Source organism: Urocampus carinirostris, chromosome 11, assembly GCF_059441175.1.
Source record: "Urocampus carinirostris isolate Australia breed hairy pipefish chromosome 11, RoL_Ucar_1.0, whole genome shotgun sequence".
NCBI classification, from domain to species: domain Eukaryota; kingdom Metazoa; phylum Chordata; class Actinopteri; order Syngnathiformes; family Syngnathidae; genus Urocampus; species Urocampus carinirostris.
In genome coordinates this window covers 13,293,396-13,311,242 of record NC_142359.1, presented here as the reverse complement: position 1 = coordinate 13,311,242, position 17,847 = coordinate 13,293,396, and the positions used below count along the sequence as shown (strand labels likewise).

Sequence of the window (17,847 nt, the reverse complement as noted above, 5' to 3'; positions counted from 1 at the left end):
GTTCATTCCATTCGATTCCCAGCACCGCATCGTAGTATTTCTGCAGTAGTATACATTTAAGTCAAGTCAAGTTTTATGAAGTGAACTTTTACCAAAAGGGAACTCGAATGCGATCATTGGAGCCGTTTATTCGTGCACCAAGACTTAGTCTCGCTTCAAAATATCAGTTGGGAGGCATGGTGAAAAGGAGTACTTGATGGTGTCAGGACCAGAACGGAGACAGGACCCACTTGTGTTGCGCTTTTCACAAGTTTTATTGGAAGAAAGAGAAAGTGTTGCGCCCACGATCCGGTGATCGCTGGACACGCGAAGCAGGTCGCTCTGAACACGGAAGTAGCAATGGCGGTGTCAGGAACGGTAAAACGGGTCAGTAGCCGTGACAGGAGAGAAAAAACGTGGTCGGGTACAAAAAGAGGTCGAAAGCCGGGACGGGAGAGTAGACGTGGTTAGTATCAAAAACAGGTTGAAGCCGGGGGACAGACAGGAGGAAAAACAGGTGGGAGTCAAGGTCGAAAAAGGCTTGCCTAGTGTTAATTGAGGTTTGCAGACGGACTGACTAACGGACAGAAAGGAGTGGATTTAAATAGGGACAGGGAGCCAATCAAAGTCCGAGGCAGTTGGCGCCAAAGGAGCGGGCACAGATAAATCACATCAGTAATCATGACAGATGGCTCCGTTGCAGTATCGCAAGCTAGCAATGTTCTCCAAACATAACAATCTTAATTAAAAAGCTAGCCCCCAAAAAATTAAATAAGTCATCTTACCTGCTATTCCGATCAAATGGGTAGAGAACAACTTGATCCAGACAAATTCAATCAAAACAATAACAATTTAAGAAGCAGAGAAGACACACACTTGGGAATTGGCCACTTAATTTTTACTTGACACACTTTTGGGGAAGACTGACAAGATCTTCACAGACTAGCTGTACGTTTATGCTGCCCTGTAATGTGAAAAAAAAAGAGTACATAAGATGAAAATGGGTGCATTGCGTAGACTGTTGCGCACATGTACCCTTGTTTGCAGAAGCCGTGCCCCCTCGAGAGCCGGGTGCGTTCCGCTCCACCCTGTGGTTTGCTGGAAGACTGCGGTACGGTCTGGAGCACCTCCTGCTGTACGAACTGAAGCGCTCTTGCACCCAAAAGTCATAGACGATCTCAGGGAGGATGGGTACGTGAGTCAAGGGGCTTTTGGCATGAATATTTATTGCTGATTTTCCTCACCTGGTTTCTCTGTGCACTGTCATATTTTATACACAGTACTAAGATTGTCAGTATGCTCGAATGGGGAGAAGGGGTGGGTTTTCAAATATTTTTTCAGTTATATTTTTATGAGTAGAAGGTTCGATTTACTCTACTGTTCAAAAGCTTGGGGTTACGCAATTTTGTGAAAAAGACACAGTTATTTTTCAAATAAGTTGTCCAATGTCTGTGTTCTTTTGCCCGTCTTCCTTTTATTGGCCTGTCTCAGATCTTGCATTTTCTTTACCCTTCTGCATTTAAGGCCAGTATCATAGAGTCACAGTAGAAGTTGACGCAGGTGTTTTGCGGATACTATTTTAACCAAGCTGCTAGTTAAATACCGGTAGTTCGTCCATTTCTCAAACTAAAGGCTCGAACATACTTGTCCTCTTCCTTGATTGTGCAGCGGGGTCTCCCAACTCTCTTTCTACTCTGGTTAAAGCCTATTTGTGCTTTTTCTGAAGGGAGTACTACATAACATTGTAGGAAATCTTCAGTTTCTTGGCAAATTATTGCATGGAAGAGCCTTAATTTCTTAGAACAAAAATGTAATGTCGAATTTCAAATGAAAGTTCTCTTCTATGGTGCAGAGACTATGCCCCCAGACAACTCCATCAAATACAAACGGCCATGCACAGGATGTGACCAGACTCTCGAGCTGTATAATAAGGAATTGAATTTCATTTGATTTTCCCCGGCTGGGTTCGCGTTTGTTGGAGTAATCGATTTTTGTTGTTGGGTCCCAGTTATCCTGGCTGCTTACTGCGTGTTTTTCAGCCAGCTTCCCGTTTTACCGCCGATCGGTCCCCGTTACCCATTTTTAGTAGCCTGCCTGCCGTGTCAAGGCTTTTTTAGCCCCTGTTAGCTCTCTGTGTAATATTTTTGCCAGTTCACCCCATTTTTGCATGTTCTCCTCGTGCTTGTGTGGGTGTACTCCGGGCACTATGGTTTCCTCCTACATTCCAAAAAACATGCATGTTAGGTTAATTGGCTGGTTCAAATTGTCCCTTAGTGTGAATAAGCGAGTGAGTTGTCTGTCTCTGTGTGCCCTGCGACTGGCTGGCAACCAGTTTAGGGTGTCCCCTGCCCACTGCCTGAAGAAGGCTGGGATGGGCTCCAGCACCCCCGTGACCCTACCGAGGATAAGCGGTGCAGATAATGGATGGATGGATGAATGAATGAGTGGCCAGCTAGTTGAAGGATATTGGCTGTGACCGGCAGATAGAGAATGTCTGTCTCCGTGTGGATAATAATGTCCTGGGAGATGTACTTGGTAGGATCCCTGTAGCCCTCGTGGGCCTCACAGATGGCATACAGCTCAACATTCAGTTCAATATGCAAACCAGCTGGCACCTAGACACGGAAAAAAAAGATGGACACGGTCCATGGGTTTGATACCCTCATGTCATGGAACTCACAGGTCCCGGCTGGTACTTGACACGGAGGCCCGATGACACAGGAGGCTGCTTCACATGGAACCTGGGAAACAAGCCAAGTTGAAACGATTCATCAGCCACGACAACCTCAGAGTGTGTCCATCTCACCGGCAGGTGTCAACGCCCACGTTCTTCATGATCACGGTGACAACAGAGAAGGTCCCGTCCTTCTGCAGACCAAAGTCCACGCTGGTCGGCCGCAGCTCAAAGCCTCTGGTGATGACGTTTGGGTCAACCAGGGAGATGGTCCGACACCTGCGCCGCACCGGCTCCTCCACAGAGCGGAACTGGGGATGCAGGTTTTATTTAACTCCTTACAAATTCTGTCAAATTTCCCTAAAATCCCAATCCAAGACAAACCCAAAGTAAATTGAATGCTGTTGTTGAACAGTTTGGAGAATATGGATACTTATGGTATCTTAAAAGGTACCAATCTGAAGTTGTGTCCCAAACTGAAATAATAACTGCAAGTGCTACTAACATTGAGTAATATAAGTTCAAACACAAGGTTTCTATTCTCTCCTGATATTTTTTTTAAACATAACTTGGGCAACTTAGCTGGAAAACAATAGCATGACAAGGTGCAAACAAAGGTATTTGGTAAAATCGTCACTAAATACTACAAAGTAGAAGGATACAGATGTATTTAGGGGGGTGCGCAATGTGTGCAGAGATTGGCCCATCTCTATCGTTCCCCCAATAAAAATACTCTGGAAGCATGGCTGGTGTTTTGGGGTGTTTAGAGTTTGTTCTGTGGGTTTTCATCATAAAGAGTCTCAACAGTGAACGTAAACTGTTGAGGATTTCTGAGAGAGGTATAGCCAAAATGGGGTCTGTTGGTGTAACACTGTGACTTTGAATTGTAGTTGTTATTCTGCCCTTTATATTTTGGACAGAGCAATCAACATATCATATCGCTTTGCCTTCGCAGACACTAAAACTGGAAAGTCACATACGAGATTATTATGGCCCTTATTTGATCACGGAGGATGAACTCATGTGACACCTGCTTTAAAGCCTTAGAATGGGACTGTATTTTGATTTTAAATGCATCATAAAAATACTTACCATTTATTTTTATGTTTTTCATCTCATGGAATTTGTGAGTACGATATTTTACTCAGGTGAGTTTTGTGTTGAATAAATACTAATACAAATATTTTTAAATAGATGACATTATTCACAGCAATCTAAAACATTATATTGTACAAAACAACATTATGAATGACTTTTCTTTGATTTAAACCCCCAGAAAACAGAAAAACCCGCTTGGTTTTGTTTGGTGGCAACCAAAAATATAGGACTATATTATACAACATCAAGGTCCTTTTGTTTAAATCAACCCCCACATTTCTTAACCCAGAACAACTACACAAAATTATCATTATTTAGGTTTGAATTAATTAAAGGGATCACCCTAAAATCTCAATGTTATGATTGCTTGAGGCTGTGTCTGATTGTAAGTTAGAGGAGTTGCACGGGATGTTCTGGCTTAAAGTCGTGATTGTACCCTAATCAGCTAATTCAAGGTGCATGTGCAAGTACGTGCATTTTTTGCCTTACTTTTCAATGCTCTCTCTGTGATCGAAAATGTACATCATATGTACCTGCATGCCACAAGGGTTAAACAAATTGGGGGGCTGCTAATGTGCGGAGCCTTTGCTCTGAAAACGCTGGTCTACTAGTGATCCCAAGAGCCAAGAAGAGATCCGCAGGTTCGAGAGCGTTCTCCATTCGGGCCCTGGTGCTGTGGAATGCTCTTCCCCCGGAGATTCGATGTGCAACCTCAGTGGAACTGTTTAAATCTAGGCTTAAAACACACTTCTATTCTATAGCATATGAACAACCTATATTTTATGTTGACAATATCTGTGTATTATTTGTTATTGCAACATCCATTGCAGCCTGGTCATCCTGGAAGGTGATGACCTCATGTGCGGTCCTTTCTCAAACTTTCTTCATTTTTCTCATGTTGGGGTTTTTGAGTTTTTCCTTGCCCTCATGTAGGTTTTAGATCAGGGGTGGTGTAATAATAGTCTGTGGTTTGCAATGATCTGTGGTCTGTGCAGCCCTTTGAGACTCCTTGTGATTAAGGGCTATACAAATAAACATGACTTGACTTGACTTACGTGTTGATTAGGCACACTGAAGGGTTTAGAACTTCTAAGTGAGGGAGGAAGCCTGACGCTTGTCCGCCTGGGCTGCCCAATTACATTAAGATGCACCGACTTTGGAGTCCTGCAGGGGTCTGGAACAGACACAGATAGAGTCAGTCTCATATTCAATGTTGACTGCCTGTTGAAATACCAAAACAGAAACCTGCTGGAGTTGAAAGTGGAATGCCAGTTATCCTGCCGCTCCTCACTGTCGTGTGACTGAGCATGGACACAGATTAGCTTTTTGTTATTATCTGACTTGATCGGCGACTGACAAACCTTCTGGAGCAAGAAGGTTCTGGCTCCAAAGGTGGCATTGGTGGCAATTCTATGTCCGCTAGAAAAAAACACAATAAATGTGACGTGGCATTGGGACATTCATATTTTAACAATGTGTTTATTATACAATATGCTTACTTGTCCTGTAACTAAAGGCCGTTTTTACAGTGGATTAGCCATCAATTATTGGTACAATTAGTTGAATAAATTCTTCTTTAAGTTTAGCATGAAGTTGATTAATTTTGTGGCAAATTATAAAAAACAAAAGAAAAACTGTTACAATGAAAAACACATATTCTATTAAACATAGTGTAGATTCAGTAAGCATACCCCTGTACAATTGGGATAGTTTTGAGGGAACCCCAAAGAAAAGCTGCCATATTCTGGTGAGGTCAATGGTAAATGGTCTGCATTTATATAGCACTTTTCAAGTTACTGCAAACCTCCATTATAAATAGGATCCTTTTCAGGAAATGTTGAACCCAGATCAAATTAAGAAGTGGCTTAACAAAAGGAGAACCCCTCTCTCTGGAAGGGTGTTTCAATTCCAAAGTCTCTAACAAAAGTACTTAATGATTCTCAACTGTTTGAAATAAAAAATTCAAAATTGACGTTTGTTCTTCTGACTGCATGCATTTAATTTCTAGTACGTCTTTCAGGCACAGTCAGGCATAACGCTCAAGCTCATTTATAGCGAAAAATACATGTATAAAATGTACAATCCATGTCATCGTAACCATATCGGCTTAAATGTTACTTGAATATTACTGAGGCGAGTCAGACTCCACTTTACCTCTTCAAATATTGGTATGATACTGGTATGATACTCAAGGTCTGCTTTGCAAACGTTTCAAGTATTCTTTTTATTATAAAGGCTAAAATGTTCCCAAACTTTGCAAGTTTTAGTATGCACACTTGATGTTGACGTTGTCATTTCTGTTTTTAGGTGTTACTGCTCGAAAACCGTGAAGCTGTTGGGTCTGAGTGAATTTTAACAGAAATTATATTTATGTAGAGATGCCTTACTCTGTTGGAAAAAGCTGTCTAGTGTCGACATTGATATCCTCATGCGATCATGACTAAACAGAATTCATGATTGACTATCTCAATCATCGATTTTTTTGGGACAGCGTTGACTATTTGTTGCAGCCCTAATGCTTACTATGCTTTTCAGGAAGAATATCCCTCTGGAAGGCGTTATCCGTAGCTTCTGACTCGGTAAAAGTCGGGCTGCTGACGGTCGGCCTCCAATCCTCCGGACTTCGACGAAAAAAATAATTCTGAAACGAAATTACATTGCAAGTAAGCACTATTGTACAATGGTCAGGCAAACTATCAAATTTGATTACAACACTTTCCTGGTGCAATAAGTTGTTTTCCGGGTGAAAGTAAGGCACAATAATTTTCTTCCTCAGCGCCTCAACGCAGGACCGGACTTCAAACAGCTCCTGTCTGAGGGACAAATTAATAACTATAACCTGTCTGCGCAATGTTCTGCGCTTTGTGAGACCTGACCTGTATTGTTCTAGTGTGTCTGTCCACCTGGACTCCTTAACCTGGGCACTACTGCATTAAAAACAGCAGTGCATAAGATTGCAGAAGACATTTGATTTTAAGTTACTGAAGTAACCTTTACCCGAAGCTGGCCGCCATTGCGGGATCCTCCATATTATCAAACAGATCGGATGGCGCTTGCACAGCCTGGCTGTACATGGTGCCGATGTACCCTGCGGACGGACATTGGTCAGTGGGACAAAATGTCAGTCAGTTCAGGCATAATGAAGACCTCCCTTACCTGGGGTCTTTTTTATATTGATGCATACATCATCTGCTCCCTCTGTCAGTGACTGTAAAGGGACACTCGAATGAGCACATTTATTTTAAAACAGCAATTAATATTACGGTAGATAGTAGGATTCTGTTGGGTTTCAACCAGTGTTGGGAATATCACGTTACAATCTAAAGGGTCCCTGGAATGCAATTACCTTTCTTGGTAACGAGTATTGTAAAGGGATATTGATAAAAATGTGTAACTTAAACGTCGTTACGAAAAGGTGAGTTACTCTGTTACTCATTAAAAACATTTTCACCGTAGTCCACCAGAATCAAACCGCTAATCACGTCACTCAATTGGAGTTAGCATGTTTATATGGCCCTACCAAGTACAACTCAATACAGTGGCACCGACTCAAGCACAGAGTGCAAGAATTTCTCCCTACTGATATTCTCCCTACCATTCATACTCTCATCTAAACTGTAATTGAAACTATCGAATAAAATACCGAAATTGGGGGTCAGCTTAAATGCACAAATTTGGTTGTGTGTCTCTAGTAGCGAATAGTAGTCTACGCCTCTGCCAGGGCACAACAAACCAACAGGAAATCAATGGGATGAATGCATGCGCAGAATTTAAGATAAACATGTTCTGAATTGTGGTCTTTTTATTTACAATATATTTGTTTGCTCTACATCTGGAAAAAATAAATCACCTTGGGCAGTACTCAACAATGGAGAAGGAAATCTTCCAGTGGTTTGAAGCCTATAGACAAAATGGATATAGTGTGTCCCGGTTTTCATTTACAAGCACCCAAGATTACACAAGAATTATGAAGGCTTCCACCAGTTGGTGTACACGTTTTCTTGTATTTCTTTTATTATGTAGCTATATTAAAGCAGTTTTAGGTGGTGGGCTTTAATCTGAGTATGTACGGTAACTGGTAACTTGATAGTCAAGGTTGGGTAGGGTTACTTTAACTGGATTACTTTCAATTACTTTTGGATTACTCCAACACCAAATATGCTAATAAAAGACAAAAGAAACTAAATATGAATAAAATTATGACTCACAACACGTGGTAAGCTTTCTCTCCTGGCTTTGATCTCTTTGATCTCCGGCAAAACTAACATAAAATGCGACAGAAACAAAATGAAAATAAATCCAAACAGCTTGCCAACATCATTTTTGCCGTTCCATTTATTCCGTTACTCGCCAAGCCTGCACAAAATTTAGTAATTTTATTCATATTTAGTTTCTTTTGTCTTTTATTAACATATTTGGTATTGGAGTAATCCAAAAGTAATTGAAAGTAATCCAGTTAAAGTAACCCTACCCAACCCTGTTGATAGTTACTTTCAGAGTAATGCGCTACTTTAAAATGTCAGTAATACAGGGGAATAACTGAATTACTTCTTAAATGAAGTAACTACTAACAGTAACAAATTACTTTTTTACAGTAAAGCGCCCAACACTGGTTTCAAATGATATGTCAGCCTCAAGCTATTTCAAGACTGGGCAACCCGGTCCTTGAGGGCCACATGTCCTGCATTGTTTCCGGAGGTTCCTTTTTTCTGACTCGGGTGATACAAATGATCAACTTGTTAGCAAATCATGCAGGAGGTTGATAATGATCCTAGTGATTTGATACAATAAGGGATTGCTGGACATTTGCTCTTATGGAACAGGTTTGCCCACCACTGAACTAGTCGCACCTGACTTAGCAGAACCCCGGCGTGAGCTCGCTCCACATCAGAACGAGGCTCCTTGAGCATCACGTCTGAAGACCACTGTGCCTTTTCCATCAAACACTCAATAAAATCCTACATGGGGGGGAAAATATTCATCAAGGTAACGAGAACCTGGATTTTAAGACCCCAAAACTGCAAGAAATATCACAATATCAAAGGGACAGTGTGATTTGTTTGAGCACAAGATCTTGCTTGAAAAGCGCACCATTTTTTCGTTCAGCCTTTTGGAGGTTTTCGGTCACCCGTAGCAGCCAAATTGTTGACATGTGTCAGCTGATCTTATGTCCAAAAAAATGCATATTTCTCTATTTACGAGTATTTCTTAAATGCACATTCATATGATCATGTATTATTGCTTGTTATTTAAATCAATGTTGTTGTTTTCTTTTGATAAATTTCATATTTTGTACCACTATTAGGCACTAAATTGTCAGGAGCAGAACAAAGACAGGACCCACGTGCTTGCGTTTCTCTTAGTTTTATTAGGAAGAAGGGAAAGGGTTGTATACACGATCTGTAGATCGCTGGTTGTGGGGAGCAGGTTGCTCAGACGCAGAGTGGTTTTCCGTGGCGAGCGATGGCAGTGTCGAGAGCAGGGAAAAAACAGATCGGTGGCCGGGACGAGGGAGCAAAAACGTAGTCAAGTTCAGAAAATGGGTCGGAGCCCTCTCCTCCTCAGGAATCAGAACAGGAGAGAGTCAGGGTCCGAAGGCTTGCCTAGCGTAGCTGAGGTTCGCAGACGGACTGACAACGGGTGACAGGAAGACGGGGGTTTAAAAAGAGACAGGCAGCCAATCAGCGTCCGTGGCAGTTGGCGCCAAAGGAGCAGACTCAGGTGACCCACATCAGCAATCATGACAGCAGAAGTAAATGGAAGGAGACCAAGAGGAAGGCGGCGATTGACGTGTATGGATAGTGTTATGAGCGCACTGGAGGTAAGAGGTCTAAATGTAGTGGAAGCTATAGCTCTTGTTGGTGATAGGAATGAGTGGAGAGGTATTTCTCTTTCTCTCTGTCTTTGAATCACTATTCATGATGTATTCACTCAAGTTTTGTTTCTTTTACATGAGTATGAACTTTACATTACAATATTATTATCCTTGGTATAATCATATTTGACATCGGGATTCTGTTGTTGTGCTCTGTACAGCTCTTTCAGACATTTTGTGATAAAGGGCTATACGAATAAATATGACTTGACTTGGGATGTTTGGACACGTTCTAAGGGATGGGCAGGGCACCTGTATGATGCGGCAGGGGTAAACCAGTGAAAACTGTTGGGTCCCTGCTGTTGATCAGAAGAGTGTGTTGTGTCACCCTGACCCGAGTGACATGGCCGCTTTCTTGTGTCCTGTTTCATCTGGAGAGACGAAAGCATGACCTTGGTGCTAAACTTGTTTGGGCATCAGGGTTGGCCATGGTCAATTTTTTTTGTTTGATTTTTGCTACTTTTTCCCTTTTTCTTTTCTTTGTTTTTGTGTATGCGTTTGTCTTGCTGTCGGTCACCTCTCTTGAGGGATATGACCAGGGTAGATAGATAGATAAGGCACAAAACAATACACACTGTCCCTTTGACAGCAGAACACTTTACAAAAACAACAATACCTTTTTATGCACTAGACTACGGCTGCACGGATGTGGAAATGAACCTAATTGCGATTTTTCAGACCAGTATTGCAATTTCGATGCGATTTTCAATTTTAAAAGAGAAACGCATGTTTTGTCTTTTTGTGAGTACTTAACCTTCCTGTAGTCCTCGGGTCAAAATGACCCGCCACTGTGTTGTGTAAAACCTGAAAAAAAATACCCTGGAATTGTATTTTATTTCACTTTAAATGCTTTTCCTAGACTGGACCCAACAGTAAAAAATGACATTTAATGAATATCTTCATGTATAAAGAAAAATAAATACAAAAACAGTCCTTAAAATGGAGACAACAGGAAGGTTAATCATATTGACATGCTTTCATATCTGTCAACCTGTACGTTTTAGCCATACAAAGTACGTTTATTATGCATTTTAAGACGTGTACGACGCACAAGAAAATCTGTACGGAAAAACGCAACTTTGTCAATTATGGGTAAAATCCGGTATACACAGACTATCACGAATCGGCAAATCAATCAAGTCAATCGAGTTCGCCGCGGTATCATTTTTTTCGTTGCAAACGAGCGTTTGATGCCACTGTACGCATGCGTCTGCCGCTGTAGTGCCTAATTTCGACTCCCCTGCAAAATCCTACCCCCTTGCGTGAACGCGCATTCTGCTGCGCTTCTGACAATAGCTTTATCGTTTTAATAAGCTTATTATATAGAATACGATTGCTATTGTCGGAAGCGCAGCAGAATGCGCGTTCACAAGAGGGGGGAGGATTTTGCAGGGGAGTCGAAATCAGGCACTACACAATGGTTGATATTGTAGTTTGGTTTACAAAATAGAAATGTCAGCTAATTTTTTTCCTCCAAAAACATCTTTATTTACAATTTTGAATTTTAAGTGTTATTAATGGATTTTTAAGCTTACGATGATTACAATTTTTCTTGTTTTTTCTTTTTTTTTTCTTTTTTTTTTATCAAGAATATGTACAGAGTGATATAACGAAACACAACTAAAATACAACATGTTAAACTACATAAATAAACACGTTTGAAAAAAAAAATATGGTGTAAGATTATATTGTATTTTGTAAGGAAAATATAACAGTTTGTAAGGGCATGGAGCCCTGGAGCTTGACAGGTATGTGCTTCATTAAGAAAAGGCTCTCTTATGGGGGTGCTTTGTTAGGGTTTCTGTCTGCTAACACAAGGTTCAAACCGCAAACAATCACACTACGTCACATCGATTAGATTTTGGTTCATCGTGAGGCCCTACTCTAGACTACCGCTTTTCTCCCCTCCAAAACGGCTTCCTTTTTTTTAAATCCACCATTCACTGTTGAAGAATGACATTTGTTTTAACATTATTAGGCACTAATTAATACTCAATGTGCCTTTAAGTTTTGTAACATTTAATACTTGCCTTAAGCCGCATGTCCAGCAGGTTTTTTAACCTTCGGCTAAAGGCTTTTTGCTGGCAAAGTTCCCTAATCTCCAAGACTTTGGGGCAGTTACGGGCATCGACATTAGCCACAGCCCGCTTTCCCGGGGTATACCCTTGTCCAGCGGTGGTCACAAAAGAAGGAGGGCGAGATTTCTATGAGGCAGGAGACGGTTGAGTCAGTTTTAAGTAACTCAGAGGTACATTGGAATTTCAACTGTCCAGTATTTTGGCCATTACCTCAAACCGGGGTGAATCGTGCCCGCTGCGTTTTCTGAGGCCCTGATGTATGGCATCTGCTTCCATTTTCTTGTGCACCCATATGGACCTCACATTTTCAATGGTGGGTTTCAAGACAGTGATTCCAAACTCGCCTGTAGCATTCACAACAGCTTTTTTTAGGTTTAATACTTAGCTTATCACTGGTATCCCATTGACTTCAATGTTATTTCCCTAAGTTATACGCCTCCTGGGAGGCTGCGGATGGAAGTGCAGCTCCCGTTAAAAGTCAAAGGGAGTCCATAGACCTCAATGTTATTTCCTTCAGTCAGGGGTCGGCAACTCAAAATGTTGAAAGAGACAAATTGGACCAAAACACAAAACAAATTTATCCGGAGTTGCTGAAATTTAAAAGCCTTGTTTAAGCCAAAAAAAGCAAATCCAAAATATGCTTTATGTATCGATATTAGCTATATTAGCCTATTGTCAAAATTACCAAGGTGCAGAGAATGATCCACCAAGGGACCAATGTTCCCTCTCCTTTTCCACGGGCCTGAGCGTTCACACAAAGTCGGTGAGCAACGCTTGAAACAACAGTGAGCAACAGCAATCCCAAGTGTGGCAAGATAATTAATTATCAAACAAGTCCAAAACTGGACATCAAGTTACATTTTGCTGAGTTTCCGGCAATGCAAAATTATTTTTCTCTTTTGAATGAATTGACTCATGTACTATTGCAAAGGTTGTACGGCCTACAAACGTCGTTTGTTCTTACAATTCTTTCACAAGATATCCAATTATTTTTATTTCCTGATATATTTTGTCGCATAATATTAACATTTTTGGGGGCTTATTTAGATACAGAACTGTACTTAATCACATTTTTTAGTGGAAGTACAATGTTGGCAACACGATTCACTTGATATAATTGGAAATTATTTGAATGCAACACAAACTTTTTCTTGTTTTTTTACGTGTTTTTTTCAACTTTTTTTAAATTCCTTTAAAAAAAAATCTCATTGTGTTTATTTTTTCCGTGCTGTTACTTTTTTCTTTTTGTTCTCTATTTACTTTTTCTCTACATTTCTTTCTTTTCTTTTTTTTCTGGCTTTTTTCTAATTTTTTCCTTCTTCTTTTCTCTTCCTTTTGTTTCTTTTTTTCTCAGCTTTTCACTACTTTTTCATTTTGGTATTTTTTTCTTTTTTGTTCTATTCCCCCTTCCTCAGTCATTTTGTGCATACTACTACATAATATTTGGTCATGTTTGGATTAAAGAAGCATAAACAACCTGAAGAGCCGTTTAGGAGCCGAAAGAGCCGGTTCCTTTTAGTGAGCCGAGCCGAAGAAGCCGGTTCTCGACAAACTCTACTGACTTTACTCAACTTCGTTCTACTTCGACTCGACTTCAAAATACCGCATTTAGGACACAACGTCAGGGGAACCCGTGTATTTTTACCTTCATGCACTGTAACTTTGACTCAAGTCGTTTCTTAATTAGTAATTTTGAGCCCTCATTTTTGTGCGCTGGCTAGATTTTCTTGTGCGCTGAGAATGTACGAGCAGTGTGCAGTTGCGCACACGCGCAGCTTAGAGGGAACACTGCAAGGGACTATTCTTTTGTAGGATGACTTCATTGCAATATTGATAAATTCCAAAATGTTTTATTGCGTCGAAAAAGTAAAGAAATGCAATAAGTGAATCCAGTTTTTGATGTAATTTTTATTTTGGGAACTTACGTCACAGCATATGACTTAGCTGCGCTCGAGGCGACAACCTATATTCTGTTTTTTAACAAGGAGATGCTAATGAGAGAGCGGCAGTCAAACTCATCACTTCCCAACCGTGAACTCGTACCAGCTGATCTTCCCTCTCGTCTCATGGTTACATCCCTAGTTGAAATTTATCCTACACATTTTATAGCTTTGGAAAACATCAAAAGTGTTTGTGTAACGTTTGCCCTCCAACAGAAAACATATTAAAACAAAAATATTTTTCCCTCCCTCTATCTTTTTCAATTCATAAACATTTTGGGAAACGTGCAAGGAAGCCACTCGGCAGCGCTAAAGAGTCGCACGTGGCTCCTGGGCCACGAGTTGCCGACCTCTGCCTTAAGGTATTAGGGAACAAGTTATTCGGGGTACCTCCCTATTATTTCCCTCCCTTGCAGAGTAGGAACCAAAACCACACTCACCTTGTGTGTCTGGCAGCGGGTCCTTCAGAAGAACCACAGTGGGGTCTAAGTGGGCCTCGTACAGCAAATCCTCCACAGATTGGCTGGTCAGGAGCTCCGAACCAGAACCGTCCTCGTGCACAAGGAACAATCTTTGGGCAAAGACGAGCGAGCGGTAAAGTCAACTCTCTAACTGAAATGAGAAATTGCGCTGTGTGTGTCACCTGGGAGTCAGATGATGGGGTTGGGTCTTGGACATCATCATTCTGCTCTCATCTTCATCATCCTCATTCTCAAATGGCATGCTCGGAGCAGGGCCAAGATTACGTGCCTTCACCTGTCCATCATCCAAAACCTGGAAACAGCGGGAATCTTAAATCATCCTTAAAGGGACACTGTGTAATTTTTGGTCTGTTCTTGGTTAATCGTCATTTTGGTTCATGGATCCCTTAACCACCAGGGTTGTAGGAGCACCGCTTCCTGTTTTGTATCTTGGGAAAGTACAGCATGGCGGTGCCCATCCCCTGTCTGGACTGTTTTTTTGGGGTAGGGGTTTGCTCCCCCTCATAAAACCAGTTTGCATGTTCACTAGTAGCAGGAGAAGCCTCCTGATCTGACTGTGATACGGCACCTTAACATTGACAGGCGGCAGTGTGTGAAATTCCTAATAGTCGTGTCAGAGCCAGAAGAAATGGTAGTAGACCCAAATGCTTAACGTTTCACTCAAAAGTTTATTGGGATATTGAGGAAACAAACACCAGCGATCCGGTGCTCGCTGGACAATGGGAGCAGGCCGCTCACGGGATCGGAGCGTGATAAGAATTTCCCAGGGCGGGAGATCGGAGCATGGTCAAATGGGCAAAACGGGTTGTTCGCCGGAGCGGGGGATCAGAGCGTGGTCGGTGGTCAAAAACGGGTCGTTAGCCGGAGCGGGAGACCGGAGCGTGGTCGCTGGTCAAAAACGGGTTGTTAACCTTAGCGGGAGATCAGAGTATGTTTGGTGGTCAAAAACGGGTCGTTAGCCAGAGTGGGAGATCAGAGCGTGGTCAAACGAACACAATGGGTCGATAGCCAGAGACAAACGGGGAATCAGGAACAGACTGGTGGTATACGGATGAAAACGAGACAGACGGGAGTCAAAGTGCTTGCCTTGCATATGCAGAGGTTCGCTGACAGACTGACAAGGAGTGACTGGAGTACTGAGTATAAATAGGGGAATCAATCAGGCAACTAGCAGCAGCTGGCGCCAAACGAGCGGGCACAGGTGAGTGCAATGAGTAATCATGACAACTAGAACCTAAATCACTGATAAAAACGATTTTCTTCCAAAAATTTGAGTGTCACATCATACAAATATACATTGCATCTTTTTAGCTTTCATATTTTTGTTGAAAAACAACATTCTGGGGCGATGTCCTTTGCTTTTGTGAGGGATTTCTGGTAAAGGACTATGCATTTCTTGAAAAAAAGAAATGATTTATAATAAGTTACATCGAAAATTTTTTACCTAATTCTAGACTTAAAGTCATTTCAAGCCGAGAGAATGCATGCACAATGATAAAGTCCTTCGTTAAACTGACACAATGTTCTCAACTAGTCAAATTCCAAAAACTCAAGTCTTGTTCATTCGTAACGAGTAAAATACATAGAAATTAACATGCAACTTACCTGCACTTCAGTAAAACTGACCATGTACACACACAGCCAAAGACCTTTTAAATAATGATAATCCTCATACATTGTTAAGGATCATAGCATTCTCGTTGTTTAACCACCAAATGATTTATATTTAATAATATACATGTACTATTAGCACTGTCTACTTTCAGTGATTCCTTTGGGTTGATATCTGCTAAAGCTTTGGTTTTGCCATCTAAACAGGACTTGTCGTATGAGTATTTATTCATTCATTGATATTCTATGTCGTTATCAATTTACTATGTTTTGTCACGTGATGTATGTTGCGGTTCACAAAAAAAAAAAAACACTTCAAAAAATGTAATGTAAATGAAAATGTAATACAATTTCATGTTTACATCCATGCAGTTCTTCATTCATGTAAATACATAATTTGAATATAGATAGAGAAAATATACAAAACCTAAGCAAAGGACGTATGTGATATAATTGATCGGCTGTACTTGCCCAAGACACACCACAGGAAGCGTTGCCCTGACGACCGTGATGGATCCATGAACCATGATAAATGTCGCTGTATTTTGTAGTGCAATTACGAAAACGAGTGCTAAAAGACACAAGGAGGAAAATAAACTACGGAGTCAAAGTGATTAAACTGCACTTCTCATATTTCAGCCCAGCCTTTCACAAGGTATTTAATTTTTGTATTTTCATTTATTATTTAAATCAATTTTTTTTTTTTCATTGAATGACATTTTTGTTACCACTACGAGGTGCTAAACAACAAAAAGTTAAATGTCAAAGTGTCCTTGGGCAAGACACTGAACCCATAATGCCTCTGATATGCAGGTTGTCTCCTTGCATGGTTGACGCCGCTATATGTGTGAGAGTGTGTGTGAACGGGTAAGAGTGAAGCACATTGTAAAGCACTTTGGGAGGTCCTGGTGACTTGAAATGCGCTACATAAATGCAGACCATTTACCATTTAACATAAACTTTTATGTTATATTCATTGAAAAAAACAGTGCTTTTCCTTCAAAAATAAGAATATTTATAAGCGACCCCAAACTTTTGAACCGTCATGCATAAGTTCAAATTGTTTACATGTGTGGTTATGGAGTTTTTCTTCTGGAGCACATTCGTTCAGAGGCAAAATAGATCCAAAGCATGCTTTGACCCTCTCTCTCTGGCAACTCACCTGAAAGGTGCTTGCATACAGGTCAGTTATGTCACAAACCACTTTGTCAGTGTGGCTCATGACAAAAATGGGGAGGGCATCCTGAGGGGATTCACTTGAGTAGATACACTTGCCGTCACTTTGGATCTGCAGGAGACCAACGCTGGACGGGACCACCTTCGCCCAAAAAAATAAAATTTCAGAGCTCATTCACAGTAATTTGGGGATTACTTGATGCTAGAGGTAAAATCAGGCCTAAAAAATTCAACCCGACCTGACCCAGACCTGCAAGTATAAAAGCCCGACTCAACCTGAGCCTGACCAATTAACTTAATTTGTTGGACCGAAGCAAACCCCAAATTTTAGATTTTATTTGTGAGGACTCGGGAGGAGGAGAGGTGGTTTATGATAATAAATGAAGGCCTGTCTTTTGTAACGAAAACAAGACTTTATATTTATGTGTTTGCAGAGGTAACATTGACCGCCAATTTTTTATCATTGACACTTTTGTTTAAGAATTGATGGGAAAATTTTAGGGACCTTGGACTATTAACAAATTCAATGCCATTACGTATACATACGCTTGCAAAAGCATTGCCCCTTAGTGCCAAAACGTAAAGTTTTGTTTTTACTGTTTTTGTTTTTTTTTAACTGTTATAGAGGGTTTGGCGCTGCTATCTGTAAGTATAAAACCTGGAATGGTTTCAGTATGACAAATCACCATTAGATAACAGGAACTGCTTTGTTTGGATCTTTGTCCACACAAAGAGGAAGCCGCTTCCGATATACGGCGAATGAGTGTGTGTAGACAACACCATATGGCGAGTCAGCGTAGGGAAGCAGAGTAGTGGGAGTTCTTAGGCATAGACAAATACCGTTAGGTAACTCCTCAACAGAGCTTTTTCCTTTCAATAAAAGATGAAAAAGTCCCATTGTCATCGTCTGGTCAGAGAGGGATGACGTTACATG

The 17,847-nt window shown here is 41.0% G+C and overlaps 1 protein-coding gene across 1 annotated transcript in view; it reads right to left on the bottom strand.

Moving 5' to 3' along the window:
* Positions 1-855: 855 nt before the first annotated feature.
* The window catches only part of spag17 (sperm associated antigen 17), a 54,010-nt gene continuing 37,018 nt past the window's right edge, over positions 856-17,847 (bottom strand). Inside the window, exons 30-48 of the mRNA XM_088347389.1 lie at positions 16,900-17,055; positions 14,288-14,418; positions 14,085-14,215; positions 11,915-12,048; positions 11,657-11,830; positions 8,602-8,709; positions 6,908-6,959; positions 6,749-6,839; positions 6,628-6,678; positions 6,474-6,564; positions 6,275-6,395; positions 5,113-5,170; positions 4,997-5,052; positions 4,807-4,925; positions 2,786-2,964; positions 2,660-2,720; positions 2,447-2,594; positions 1,015-1,170; positions 856-943 (exon numbers count right to left, since the gene is read on the bottom strand). Of these exons, the coding sequence (XP_088203515.1) occupies positions 915-943; positions 1,015-1,170; positions 2,447-2,594; positions 2,660-2,720; positions 2,786-2,964; positions 4,807-4,925; positions 4,997-5,052; positions 5,113-5,170; positions 6,275-6,395; positions 6,474-6,564; positions 6,628-6,678; positions 6,749-6,839; positions 6,908-6,959; positions 8,602-8,709; positions 11,657-11,830; positions 11,915-12,048; positions 14,085-14,215; positions 14,288-14,418; positions 16,900-17,055 (2,046 nt within the window). The 3' untranslated portion in view covers positions 856-914. The remainder of the gene's footprint in view (positions 944-1,014; positions 1,171-2,446; positions 2,595-2,659; positions 2,721-2,785; positions 2,965-4,806; positions 4,926-4,996; positions 5,053-5,112; positions 5,171-6,274; positions 6,396-6,473; positions 6,565-6,627; positions 6,679-6,748; positions 6,840-6,907; positions 6,960-8,601; positions 8,710-11,656; positions 11,831-11,914; positions 12,049-14,084; positions 14,216-14,287; positions 14,419-16,899; positions 17,056-17,847) is intronic.